General features: G+C 36.9%; 1 protein-coding gene across 1 annotated transcript; it reads right to left on the bottom strand.

The window, feature by feature from the left end:
• Positions 1-2,654: 2,654 nt before the first annotated feature.
• Positions 2,655-12,349, bottom strand: LOC121509271 (phospholipid phosphatase 1-like). The gene is made up of 6 exons (XM_041786509.1): positions 11,896-12,349; positions 6,596-6,747; positions 6,231-6,511; positions 4,603-4,660; positions 4,291-4,467; positions 2,655-3,587 (listed from the first exon to the last, which is right to left on the bottom strand). The coding sequence occupies exons 1-6, from the start codon at positions 11,951-11,953 to the stop codon at positions 3,462-3,464; spliced, it is 852 nt and encodes a 283-aa protein (XP_041642443.1). The 5' UTR covers positions 11,954-12,349; the 3' UTR covers positions 2,655-3,461.
• Positions 12,350-14,020: the final 1,671 nt, after the last annotated feature.

The raw sequence follows: 14,020 nt of genomic DNA, 5'->3' as shown, positions 1-14,020 counted from the left end.
TTATGTGTTCTAATATATTTAACACCTCAATTCATATTGTCCCTTAGATAGCACAAACATTGTCTCTAAATCAGATTTACTCAGTGGTGTCAGCAGAATTTAGTCAATGGGGAAACAATGGAACATTTTTCTGTTGTAGTAAATTTCTCACATTTTTAACATTAACAATCCAAAGAATGAAATGCTGAGGTAGAGATGAGTCTCTAACAGGAACTGAGAGTGGGATAAGGTAAGAGTATGAAATAATGCCCCACTGCTACTAACATACAGATTATTTTAAGTTTAAATAAGTGATTAAAATTGTATTGGATCATATGAACTTGATTTAAAAGTGGAAAAACAGCAACAGCTGCTGAAAGAGCTCAAAGGTAGTTGCTACTAAACAGAAGTCATGTCTATGGTTTTAGTTTACTACACCACAGAAACCACCGTAGCATTTGTATTGTTTGTATATATCAATATATGTTTTATGCCGATATTATAATGACACGTAACTCCTGTAAGTTGCCGTTTTTGTTCTGGGATTAAGAAGAATATTCAGCCTGAAGCTAAGTCAGCTATTGTAGGTAACCAAGCTAGCAGTAAGCTAGCAGTCCAATCTAAACAAATCTTACCTCTTTATTTGGAAAACTTCATTGTATATTTATAATTTCTTTTTTTACTCTGTGAGTCAGTTTTGAATTTAACTTAAAATGAGAGAAACATTGATGAAGCTAGAAAATCCACCGCTATGAAATCTGCTCAGTTGACTGCGAACCAGCCCCTCTTGAATAGTGAGTTTTCAGTGTGAGCTCATGTTACTTTCTCTCTTCAAAATCAGTTGAATTTGCTGTATTACTTTGACTGTCATCACTAAAACTACTCATTATTTTGGTGTCAAGCACATCAAAAGGCTAGTTCTCGTCTTCAGCCTCCTAATTTTCTTCAACCGACATCATATACTGTATACAATATAGGGACAAAAGTATTCGGCCACAGTTTTATTGAATTCAGGTGTTTCAATCAGACCCATAGCCACAGGTGTGTAAAGTCAAGCATCCACCCATGCATTCCCTATTTGCAAATATTTGTGATACAACATGGGCCGTTCTGAAGAAGTCAGTGACTTCAAGTGTGATATTGTGATGGATGTCACCTTTGCAATAAGATGGATCTTGAAGTTCATCCCTGCTGGATATCCCACAGTTAACTCTAAGTGATATTATTGGGAAGTGGAAATGTTTAGGCACATCAGCCATGAAGCAGAAGACCATGTAAAATCACAGAGCGGGGTCAACATCCTGCCAAGGCTCATATGGGGCGTAAAAGTTGTCAAAGCTCTGCTGATTCCACAACTGAAGATTTCAGAACTTTTACTGGGATTAATGTAAGCACAAAAACTGTGCAGCTGGAGCTTTATGGAATGGGTCACCAAGTATCGGATGGGGTGGTGTAAAGCACACCGTGCACAAACGTGTTCTGTGGAGTGACAAATCTAACTTCTTTGTTTGGCAGATGCCAGGAGAACATGACCTGCCTGACTGCATTGTGCCACCTGTGAAGTTTGGTAAAGGAGGGATAATAGTATGAGGCTGTTTTTCAAGGTTTGGGCTGGGCCCCTTATCTCCAGTGAAGGGCAATCTGAATGCACACCAAGACATTTTGGACAGTGCTTCCAACTGTGTGGCAAGTTTGGGGAAGGCTCTTCCTATTCCTACATTACTATGGCCCAGAGCACAAAGCAAGGACTATAAAGACATGATTTGATGAGTTCCATGTGGAAGAACTTATCTGGCCTGAACAGAGCATTGACCCCAACCGTATCGAGAACCTTTGGGTGGATGAACGGTGATTGCGAGCCAGCCTGCCTTGTCCAACATCAGTGCCTGATCTCATCAGCTCTACAGAATGAATGGACACAGATTCCCAGAGAAAAGAAAAAAAAATCTTGTTGGAAGTCTTCTAAGAAGAGTTGAGGCTGTAGCTGCAAAAGGGGGTGGGGGGGCAACTCCATATTAAAGTATATGTATTTGAATTTAGCAACATTACAGCCCCTGTTTATGTAATGGTAAGGTGCCCAAATACTTTTGTCCATATAGTGTACTTGTATAAGTGCTGAAGAATCACAAAGGTCCTGAATGTATACAAGAAGGGTTCTGATGGTCTCCAAAATGGTAACCTTTCTTAGTTAAAAGAGCTGGTCCATTTACCTTGACAACGAATGTGACTGTCCTTTAATTTCTCTTAATCCTATTTTTCCCGTCACTATAATAGGATTTAAGGCCATACAGTTGTCCTCAACAGAGACATTTGCAGCCAAGGATCAGCACGCTTCTGCTAACATCTCTCCTGTCGTGTTGTGGCACTCATCCTGTTTATGTGCTGAGCAGTGCTTAATCTCATTATTCATGATACCAGCACGACATCAAACAATCTTGTTTCCATTGTCATCACACCGTTTGCACGCCTGTGGTTTCTATGGTCTGTTTTCAGAGACAGTGAATGAAACACCCAAAGCAGGTTTTGGTAGAAAAAACTTTCTTTAAGATCCACATTTTTTGAGACAGCTTGGTTTCTCAATCCCAGTCTTGTTTCTCTTCCTTTATCCTGTACATAAAACTCACACATCAGCTGACTAAACACACAATGAAGTTCCCCACTTCAAAACAAAAAAGTAAAACAAGCCTCTTTTTATTCATCAAATCATTTTTAACAAGAATGCTTTCAAACAGTAGCTAAAAGCTTCCATGTTGACAAATAAAAACAAAGACGATCATACAAATTGTAAAAAAGTGATCAAAGAACATTAATTTAAAAATCAATGCATTGTTTTTTCATACATGAAATATCAAGGACATGATAGCAGGTAGCAGCAATCTGACTAAGGCAAAAATCAACATGAAATATATTATTTTAGAGTTCAGTCTCCACTTTAAGGACAGTCCAGGTTTTCTTATTCACAGGTACAAGGCTCTCTACAAGCCTGCTTGCAGTGTGCACACAGACAGTCATTATATTCTGAGCTTAAGGAATTTCATTCATTCATAAAATTAGCAACTCCAGACCGATATATACTAAAAACCACACTTTCAACAAGCTCACACTGTAAAATGAAAGTTGTCCTAAGGTAAACCCAACATAATGTATTTTGTGTCCTAATTCCAAAATAAACTATTATGTTGGATTTGCTAAAAACTTGGCAGAAATGTCATCATCTTTACATAGTAGTACAGGAAAGGAGCTGTCTTCTGTAGTGCACTTTCTCCCTGTATCTGAAGTATAGCAACCACACCAAAAGGTATAGCAGCCAAATCCTGCAGACTTCAGCATCTTCTAACTGAGGGGCAAGCTGTGCTGAAGAAATGCATAGGAACAGGCAGCCAGCATAAATAGAAGCACTTGCATGCAGTCCTTTGGTGTACTTTAGGTCCTCCATGGCAATTTTAAAGTCTCTTTACAGTACTGTCTTTGAGGCATCAGATTCACTCAGTGCTGCCGTAGTGGTTCCCATTCGAGGGGTTTTCCTGTAAACTGGTGTGAGAGGCTTCTTCTTCCTGTGACACCACTGGATCCACCGGCTGCTCAAAAAAATTGGACACACAGAATGCCTGCAAAGACGACCAGAAAGCATTATAAAATAATTTGTTGAGCTATTGTTGTTGAAAAATGGAGATAGTTCAATAATTAAAAACTTATTGTTGAAGGCTTTTTATGCAACTCTCACAGCAAATCTTTAGCAAATGCTCTCTCTCTTTGGACCCACTTACCCCCCCCCCCATCTCCCCAAAGTAGATTTGATTATCTGTGTGTTTTTTTCAGCCAAAGAAAATTTTATCTTCTTTGTAAAGGGTTTTGATTCTATTTCAAGTGTACTCATGTGACAACACTTAACAAAAATAAGCGGGAGAAATCGTAATCCTGTCAGTGTGAATGCAAATCCAATAACAGCAAACCCAGAGGGAGTCTAGCTTTACAATCTTTTTCAGAAATGATTACTCCGCATAAATTTATACAGAGCATGTTTGTTTTTTTATTACTGTTCAGAATGTCATAAACACTATAAAGCATTTAAACCTGCAAGATTTATTTTCTGACCTGAAGTTTTGGGGAAAAAACTTGCAAAGTCTTATGAATAAACACTTTAACTATAAAACAATTTGAAACATGCTTTCAAATATGTCCTTAATAGCACAAATATGTGCTCTTAGTAGTTGTGCATTAAAAATTCACTACCTTATTCTATTATTCACTTAGAAATCACAAGATGTCTTGCTTTGCAATCATGCTGGTAGATCTTTATATGAAACTCACTGTGAAAACAGCTACTAAACCGCCTTGTAAGAGGCCGGCGAGAACGTCGCTCCAGTGATGTTTATAGTCTGATACTCTGGAAAGGCCCACATACACAGCGGTCGCAATCAGGAAAAATTGGATGGTGGGACGAAGGAGCCTCGCCCACTCAGACCTCAGTCTGGCTTGAATGTACAGCTACAGGAGTCAGAGGAAGACAGTGGATATTTTAGAAACTTAACAACCAGCTGATGTGTTGTTGTCAGAGAGAAAACATGTAAAGTACAGGGTTGGCAGCTAATGTCTGACGAGGAAAATACAGTATGTACTTACTACAAGGAAGAGCATGCAGTACATAGAGAAGGATGAATGACCGGAGAAGAAGGACAACCTTCAAAGATGGACAAAAGATCACATCAATTTAATCATGTCAGATTAATGACAAATGTATTACTTAGACTCAGGTTCATCAAAATAGAGCTGGATAAATGACCTCTATAAGGTCATAGTCAACTCAATAACAGATAATAAGCATCATAGCATCCACAAATAAAACATGACAAGAATATTTGAAAAACATGGGCAAATAAATAGCGTGCATGATGCATGCTGGTATAAATACAGGCATCAACACTTGCATGAATGCAGAATACATACGGTGACGGCCATCAAAACTTATACCTAAACAAACAACATGTGATGGCTTCATAAAAATATGTAAAATACAAATGAAGCAAGGAGAAAACTGCAAGAAAAGCAGTCCACAGAATATGCTGATCATTTATATAATGTTGGGCTACCTCATAGTCTCTGTACAGCTATGGGGAAGGCACTGTCTCTAAAAAGTTCGGATACCAGACAGTAAGATACGAGGCCAAATTTAATAATATGATGATAACAGCAATTCTGGGATTACTGGTATCATCATTACCATAATGAGGATTCATAATGTAGTGATATAATGAGTCAATTTGCCAAAGAGGGCACCTTATTTCTTTCAATTAAAAAAATCAGAAGTTAGAACCAGTGATTTGATAATTGTATCAATCAGTCCATATATTATCCTGTGGATATTCCGTCCTCTTACTGTGTCAGTATGATTTAGGCAGTAAAACAGTTATGTCATGTCTGTCCTTAACCAAGTGGACCAAGTTGAGCATTATCTATGACAGTAAATCCACTGATGTCATCATTGTTGTCTCAGCTTGGACTTTGAGACATGTTTTTAACAGAGCAGATACAAAGTCAAACAAAAGGCACTATGAGATATTTGTATTTTTATTGAAGTAGCAAATAGTAATTTCAGCAATCATTTATTATTATTTATTATGTATTTTTGCAGCAATTTGCAAAAAGTAGATGTTTTAAAGTAAAGTAAAGTTTTTTAAATTACTTATTCATCAGCTGGTCAAATACTTCAGAAGAAACAGTGCTAAATGTCCAATTAGACAGTGTGAAAACACTATCCACATGTAGTGAGAGAAGCACATATCAGTGAAAAAAATCTGAGAACAAGAACAGGCATCTGGACATTATCAATATTGCTTCTTAAAACACTTTATCATCCTTTACTTATAACTGTTGGTAGGAAGTGCAATAAAGCAAGTTTTCATTGATGCATGGGCTTTTATTGATGTCTATGAATTTTTTAAAATCTTTTTATCTGTGTTAAATGATTTAGTATCACTCTCTATATGCTTGTTTCCTTTTACTACTGTGCCATGTTATACTGTTACTTCTTTTGAAAAGTGCTTCAAAATTAAATTTTTAATGGCTCCTCAGCATATCTTATTAGACTAAAATATGGGTCAACAGCACAGTTTCTTCTTCATAGTTTTTTAAATTTCATATTAATTAGATGAGGAAGGTTAATAATGTGGTATGTGTGAGGTTTTCTCTAAAATATACAGACACTAGGGTCTAATTTGATCTTCCTGTAAGCTTATAATCAGGATCATTACCTGGCTTCATCCACCAGAAACTTGTCTCCATTGCAGGTGAAGTTCTCGATGTATCCACCAGCTTTGCAGTTGATTCGGTCCCATGACGGTTTGCACACAGCCAAAAAGTTTGGCCTCAGGCGTCCAATGGAGTATTTAGCAATGTCTGTCAGAGACTGGCTAGCAGCCGCTCCAAACACGTAGCTACCCACCACTTTGTAGACGCAGGCCACATACTTTGTTCCCAAAGACTGGTTCTTAATGCGAGACAGGTAAACAGAAAGGCACTCACCACAGATGATCTGCAACACAAGAGATTCAACGATAAGCTAATAGGAGTCACACATAAAAAGCAAAATGATGCTGATTTTGAAGTGGCATCTCACCACAATGAGCGTGAAGGGGATCATGACTCCTCCCAGCAGCTGGTAGGATATGGTGTCCTCTTTGAGCGGGTATCTGATTGACTCATCGTTACAGAAGAAACCTCGTTTGAAAGGGTTGTGTCGAGGGGTGAGGATGAAAAACGGAAGTCCAACTGTAGAAAAATGAACAAAGAGGGAGATTGTGACTAAAAATGAGGTCACCATTCAGCTTTCCTTACATCAAAGTGAACATCATGTTTACAAGCAGCAAATTCTTGTGTGACTCACAGCAACCACTGCTACTACTATTACACAATGATAATGTTATAATTCAGTCACAAGAAATGGGATATGTTTAGGCCTCAAGGGTGTTTTTCCTCCTCAAGGAGAAGCTGGTGACTCTTGTGGGTTTTTATTTGGCTGCAATACAGATTCAGCTTGTGTGAGGGCATAATGTTACACAATAGCAGAGTTAAAAGGACATAATGTTTCACAATAGCTGAGTTAACGCTCGAGGCTCTGAGCTTTGAAAGAACAATATCGCTAAAACAAGCAAGAGACAAGAACGGGTAGCAATGCAGTGCCGCTCAGATTCTAGTCATTATGGAACAATGAAGGTATGATGTTAATCTGTTTAGAAAAAAGCATGCAAACAAGCTTTGACTTGCTCTGGTTGCACACTCCTTATTTCCTATACTCTCTGATTTGCAGCTTTTCTGAGCTTTATAAAAGTGAAGGCAGAAGAAATGAAGGCCAAAAGGTTAATTCAGTAATGCAACTCCAGGCATTCTTCCAAGAACAATGACTGGCAATGACGCTTTTTTCCTAAATGAGTTATCTCAAAGTCACTGTGCTCTGTTTAGTCGTCTTTTTTTAAACCTACTGCAGGGCAAAGCTACACCACCTTTTGAGGTTATTGTGCGAGTAGAAAATGCTGATCTGACTAAACAGTATGTTACAAAAATGAGAAGAAATAGAGAAGGGAGTAAACAGAGGAAGTTTGTTCAGATGGAGTAATATTCACCATCTTTTTTCTTCTTTTAATCTCTCCTATTTCATATGTCTCTCTTTGTTTTTTACCTTTTGTTCTTTACTTTAATGCTATTTAAAACAGCCCTAGGTCACCATAGACTGCCTCTAAATGCGCTCTAGACATAAAGTTTAAAAATGCCCTGTCCTGGTTGCCAGTGTAGCTCAGTGGGTAGAGCAGGCGCCCATATGCAGAAGCTATAGTCCTCAACGCTCTGGTTGCACAATGATTCCTGGCACATGTTTGGTGCAAGCCATCCCCCACTCTCTCTCCCCATATTTCCTTCCTCTCTTCTGCTGTCCTATCAAAATAAAGGCAAAAAATGTAAAACATCCCACTCCAATCATAACATTCATCATAACTTTATTTTGTAACTTCTTTTATTATTACCTTATGTTGCTTTATACACACTTAGAGGGTGAAAGCAATGGTCAAGATGAGAGAAGACAACTGTTTGTAGTTGCTTTCCTGATTGTACAGTAAATAAGAATCTGCAGCATCACCATGTTCACAAAAAAAGTTTAACTGCTTTCTTCAATATAATTCATTACAAGGTATTTTCTGCATATTTCTACTATATGTTTAGGCTACACAAATATTTCTTGTATCTTTTTTTTAATGTATCTATTAGAGCTGTCAAGATTTATTGCATTAATCGCAGAGGTCCACAATTAGTGCATTATTCTCTTCAAATTGTGATTAATTTAATGCTTTACTGGGCCTTTTAGCATACTTTGGTTAAGCCATGTCAGTGTCTCCCTGCAGCAACAGAGATCTAAAATAAGTCCACCACTTCCCCTTAATGTCCCATTTCACTTTAAAAACTCACAGACAGCTCAATGGACCAGTCAGAAGTCGTCTCCACATTGTATTTCCTTTGCAATCCATAACAAGTTCCTTTTTCTGTGGTTAGGTTCATGTTAAAATCTTTGATCTCCTTATAAAAACAGGTCTGTATTAAAACAGGAGGTCAATTACCCTTAGTTTAAGACAATGTTCAAAATGGCTCAAAAACAGATTTGGTTGCAAAAAAGTGTCATTTAGAATAGAAGCGATTAATCGTGATTAACTACAGGAATCCCAAAATTAACTGAGATTAAAAAGTGTAATCTTTTGAAAGCCCTAGTATTTATTTATGCTGACTTTTACGGCATCACAGGGGATAAACCCTGTGTTTTAGTTTCAAGTCTGCCCATAGACATTCTTTATATATTTTAGGCCTGAGCACTGAGGGCACAAAGACCCTACAGAAATTCTTAGTGTTATTACCTTTTTATACATTTTGATGGTTTTTGGATTTCTAGACCTGGTCCAAAAGTCATGAAGTTTTGCCATATACGTACATGCAGGCCTGGTTACTTTTTTTATTTTATTGGTTTAAGCATAGCTTTAGAAAACTGGCCCACTACCAGTTTTCAAAACAGCAACCCATGGAACAAGTCTCACATAGAAAAGCTAGAATTTGGTAGGCAAATCTGGCATCCCAAGATTTTAAGAGTCTCTCAACATGCTTAGTCAACAGTTTTTTTGGCTATTTACAGCGGTCCTTCTAGGATGAATCCTCACGGAACAATCTTCTGATCCAGGATCATTTTGGTTTACAGCTAGAAGACACCTGAATGACAAAGAATCTTTGGCTTCTGTGCAAAAATAAAAACCCAAGGCTGTGGCAGTGGTGAGCTCTCAGATTTGCATGTTTTTCAACCAAACAGGAAGTACTTTTATCTCAGCTGAAAATCATCATACCTGATTCAAATTAAATGTGGATAACAAGGGCCAAGGCCTGAACATGTTTGTGTGCAATATGTAAAATACATGTACTTCTTAGCTGTGTCCCATCAATTTTATGCTGCTATCTGGTGTAGCTACTGAATTAAATAAGAGCGTTTCTACTGAGCAGAGGAAATTACCAGTTTGACGAACTGATCTGATTTCACGGCTAATGTGAGGGAAAATGTTGGCATACTAGGAGTATTACACCAGAAAATGATGAAAATGCATCAGTACTGGCGTCTCATTGTTATTTTAAACATTGGTATTGATATCAGCCTTAATTTTCACAGTTGGTGCTTCTCTATGTTTTAGTGCCTTTCACAGTCTCAAACTCTGACTTAGTGAAGATTTAATGTGCACATCTAGCTTCTCTTTTGGATTAAACCACATGTCGGTTCAGTCTCTGAATTTTTTCAAATACAATTTCTTTGGCAGATTTTGAAAAATATTCATATCTTACATTCAGACATAGCTTTAATAAAACTTGTATCTCTTTGAATGAAAGGTTTGGCAAAATTTTAAAGCGCTACCGATAATAATACAGCATATATGGTTGAGCTAGTGGTATTTTTGTCATTTATATTTGTTCTCCCATCAATGAGAAGCTAATTTTACATGACAAAAGGTAAAAAAAGAAGCTGCCATTGCATATAAATTAATCAGAAAATTAAAAAGCCAAACTGAAAAAAACTTTTTTAGTATTTGCACCGTAATGTATATAGGATTTTAAATTTGGTTTTATATCAGTCATCTTCTCCAGTGATAAAACATTTAAACATTTGTCAGCACTTAAAAATACTTTATTGTTGGACATAGATATTATATCCAGCACAAAACAACTACCTGACTTTCATGAACATTAGAGAGTATTTTAATTCATGTAATGAAATATAACAAATCAGAGTCACTCTAGTTAAGAATAGATCTGAGATACCCACTGACTTGCAGTTTGCCATTCATCAATAACCCTATTTAATATATCAGGGCTAAGTACTGCAGTATTTAGTATTTATAGTATTTACTTTAAGAGTATCACAAGACACTAACTCTGACCTATACTGGTACTTTAGTTAGAAAGTTGCCTTCATTCATGTCACATGGTCTTATTTATAAAGATTATAGAGCAACCTTTCATTCTTATTGTTTACCATGATCAAATATTAAGGATTTCTCATTGGCTGGGAGGAAAAAGTGTTGATACAGTACCTTCAGCAGCATTTGCTTTTAATACTTAATAACAGTTTTGAATGGGCAACTTTTATTCTAGGTTTGACATACTCTAAGATCATAATGACTTTATGAAACATTAAATGACGGAGGTGGATTAACCATAGATTTTCCAGGGGATTTTTTCCTGCCAGCTAATAAAATAAATAAGGGGATAGGTGCACAGTCAGCAGCTCTGCAGACCACAAGACAGTCTGACTAAGCAGACAGCGCTGATTATTCACACACATTTCTGCAACTCCTTCGCTCCATTAACCTCTCCTTCTTATCAAACTGAACTCTGAGCGTCCTGTTCTGTTCAAAGGTATTTTTTATTGCTGTATAGCTGCAGTAGTTCAGAAGTGCTGCAGTGTGTGACTTTACTACGATTACAATCCAAACACTGCGCTAAAAATACAGCTTTGCTTGAAAAAACACACACAGGGTGGAACTTGTTGCGCTTTTTTTTCCATCTTCCTGCCTGGATTGGCAAACCTCAGGCTTTCCCATGTGTATTTGTGTGACGTTCATGTAAATTATTTGGAAGTGATTTGTTTAGACTCTCTGTTAGGGCTGGGTAGTATGGAGCAAAAGTCATATTTCATAGTGTCAATAAACAATACATATAATCATATAATTTCAGCAGAGAAATTACAAACAGTCACAACACCAGAATTAAAACCTTTGCTAGATTTCCAGTAACAATCCAACTAGAAGGAAACCTGTCAGATAATGCAACAAAATCTAAGACCTATAGGCTGAAGTAATGAGTCATTTTGACATTTTTAATGATCAAAATTGCAGTTAAACTCTGATAAACTGTATGAATTTTCAAAAAAAAAAGTTAGCAACATTTCTATAGTCAAATTTAAGGTTCTCAAAATGTTCAATACTCTTTTTAAATGATAAAATCTGTTATTTTAGTGATTGGTGGTAATTTTGTAAGAATTTCCCATTGATTTGTGCAGTTTGGCTAGTGTGCAGGAGTTTTCCCCTGTTTTCAATAAATAAACACAATAAAATAACCAATAGTGAGTGTCTAGGGCTTCTTTTTTTGTTTAGGTGATATTAAACTGGTATTAATAGTATCTTCATCAAATATGGACAATAACTATGTTGATTCAAACAGTAAAGCTTCTCCTATTATCTCGTGGGAAAATATATGAAAACTCTGTTCATTGCCCAGCCCTAGATTATGTGTATTAGTCATGTTTGGGTGCTTTAAAAGTTTATCAAGTTTAAATTTGGAGTTAAATAAACCAAGTGGATTAAAGGTTGGTTTGGCAGGAAGCGGAGGATGAGATTAACATACCGAGGATAAGGCAGGTAAGGTCCAGCACGATGAGAGGGAGTCCTGTAGCCTCAAACATGTTGCGTCTCCTTCTTCTGCTCTCTGTCTTGGTGAAAAATGTCCGGTCTCGGCTGCTTTTGGGTGACACTAGGAGCAGCCTATCTGCCGAACATGTGTCGCTATTCCAGCACAAAATCAAAAAACACCAGTGTCATTGTGCTGCCACAAAACTACAACTCCGGGACTGTCCGAGAGGCTAGAACTACCGAGGGGGGGTTCAAGAAAAAAAGATCCAATAATCTAAGTAAAAACCACAGAACTAAAGCTAAATCTACTCTAACACCACCACACATGTAAGGAGCCGCTCACCCTTTAAACAGCTCACAAACCATCATAACACTGCAGGAAATCTTCAGCTCATAATACCGTCCTGTCCTCACAGCAGATGAGACATAACCTGAGAGCTGCGGGCGCGACGGCTCCTCTGCCGTTGTGATGACTGCTGCCTTCACGTACAGCTCGGAAAACTCAGAAACACAGAGTATATCGAAACCAGTTTGGCCAATTCACAAAAGGGGAGCTAGGCATCAAAAAAGACCCAAGTCATGGCTATAAAATAAAAAGGTCTAATTTATGAGACAAAGATTTAATCTCTACATAAACTCTTCTTTTTATTTTAAGTTATTTTCCTTCATCATGACTTTTTATTTAACAAATGAGATTTTTGTCTAATATTAACATTTTAAATGCATGTATGACTTACTATCTCCTACTAGCATAATTTCACATTTTTGTCTCGATATCAGTTTTTAATCTCTTAATTTCAGCCCTTTAATGTCATTATTATGGCAATTCAAACTTTTAGCTCATAATCATATTTTATCTCATATTTCAGACTTTATCACAAAATTTTAAATCACAGTCTTATAATAATGACTAATTATCCCACAATTTTGCCATTTTTCAGATAATTACGGCTTTTTATCTCATTATTTCAACTTTTTATCTCATAACCATGACTTTCTTTTTATCTCATAATTCCAAGTTTTCTAACTCTAAATATCTCATAGTTGACTTTTTAATACCATAATTTTGACTTTTCTCTCATATGACTGCAATACTTACTTTTGAATATCAATGCTTAGTTTTTATATGACACAATATATATTGGAAACCGTCAAGACGACTCAAGCCGGGAAAACAGCAGTTCCTTCAGTGGCCACTAGAGGCTGGCCCCAAAAGCAAGTTGACAGCCATCAGACTTCATAGAAAACCAATAAAAAAATCCAACTTGATTAACATTGAGTGAACAATATATGAAGTATTGGGTACACTTCTGATAACTAGTTAATACAACACATTATACTGATTTTTAAAAACTGGGTAAGGTACATACCAAATAGTGCAGCTCTTTTTTTAGCTGAGCCAACAGAAACATACTGTATATTTCTATTGGAAATGTTGTAGTGCTTACTCAACATTTTAGCTTTGGGCATCAATCCACTGTACTGGTTTTAATCTAGGTAGAGGGGGCCATCAACCAGAGCTACAGCCCCACCCTGTGTTACAGCTTAGACACAACACTTGACAGGCCTTGTGGGCCTTCGTAAATAAAAATGTAAATAATTATGTTAGCCTGCTTTGATTCTGGAGCCGACTGCCAAGGGTGATCCCATTTAAACATTTCGTTTGCATACATCCCCATGAATGACAAATATAAAGGGCTGAATTTTGTATAACTAACCTGATTAAATAAAACATTAACATTGGTTTAAATGTATAGGTGTGTGTTGGTCCATATCTGAAGTTTGGCAGTTTGGTGGTGCACTGTAGTGGATAACATGGTCTGTTGTAGCTAATATTTCCCCCACTATTAACATGCATTTGAACCACAGCAGGTTTTGGTGGGTTAGTGCAACTTATTAATGTTTTGTTTTGTTTTGGTTTTTTTTTAAACATCCTTGAAAACTGGTTCTGCTCATCTGCTTCAGCTTCAGTGTCCACCTTGAAGGAAACCAAGTGATTTTTTTTACATACTTTGTCATTTCCATTTAAGATTTTCAATTTAGCCAGTCAGGATCACCTCAGGAAAATGTCTGTGTTTATGCTTTTTCCTCCATTACATAATCCAAATTCAAAGTATCGG

Source organism: Cheilinus undulatus, linkage group 5 (assembly GCF_018320785.1).
Source record: "Cheilinus undulatus linkage group 5, ASM1832078v1, whole genome shotgun sequence".
Classification (NCBI taxonomy): domain Eukaryota; kingdom Metazoa; phylum Chordata; class Actinopteri; order Labriformes; family Labridae; genus Cheilinus; species Cheilinus undulatus.
Note: the sequence above shows the minus strand (reverse complement) of the source record. Positions and strands in the feature narration are given on the sequence as shown.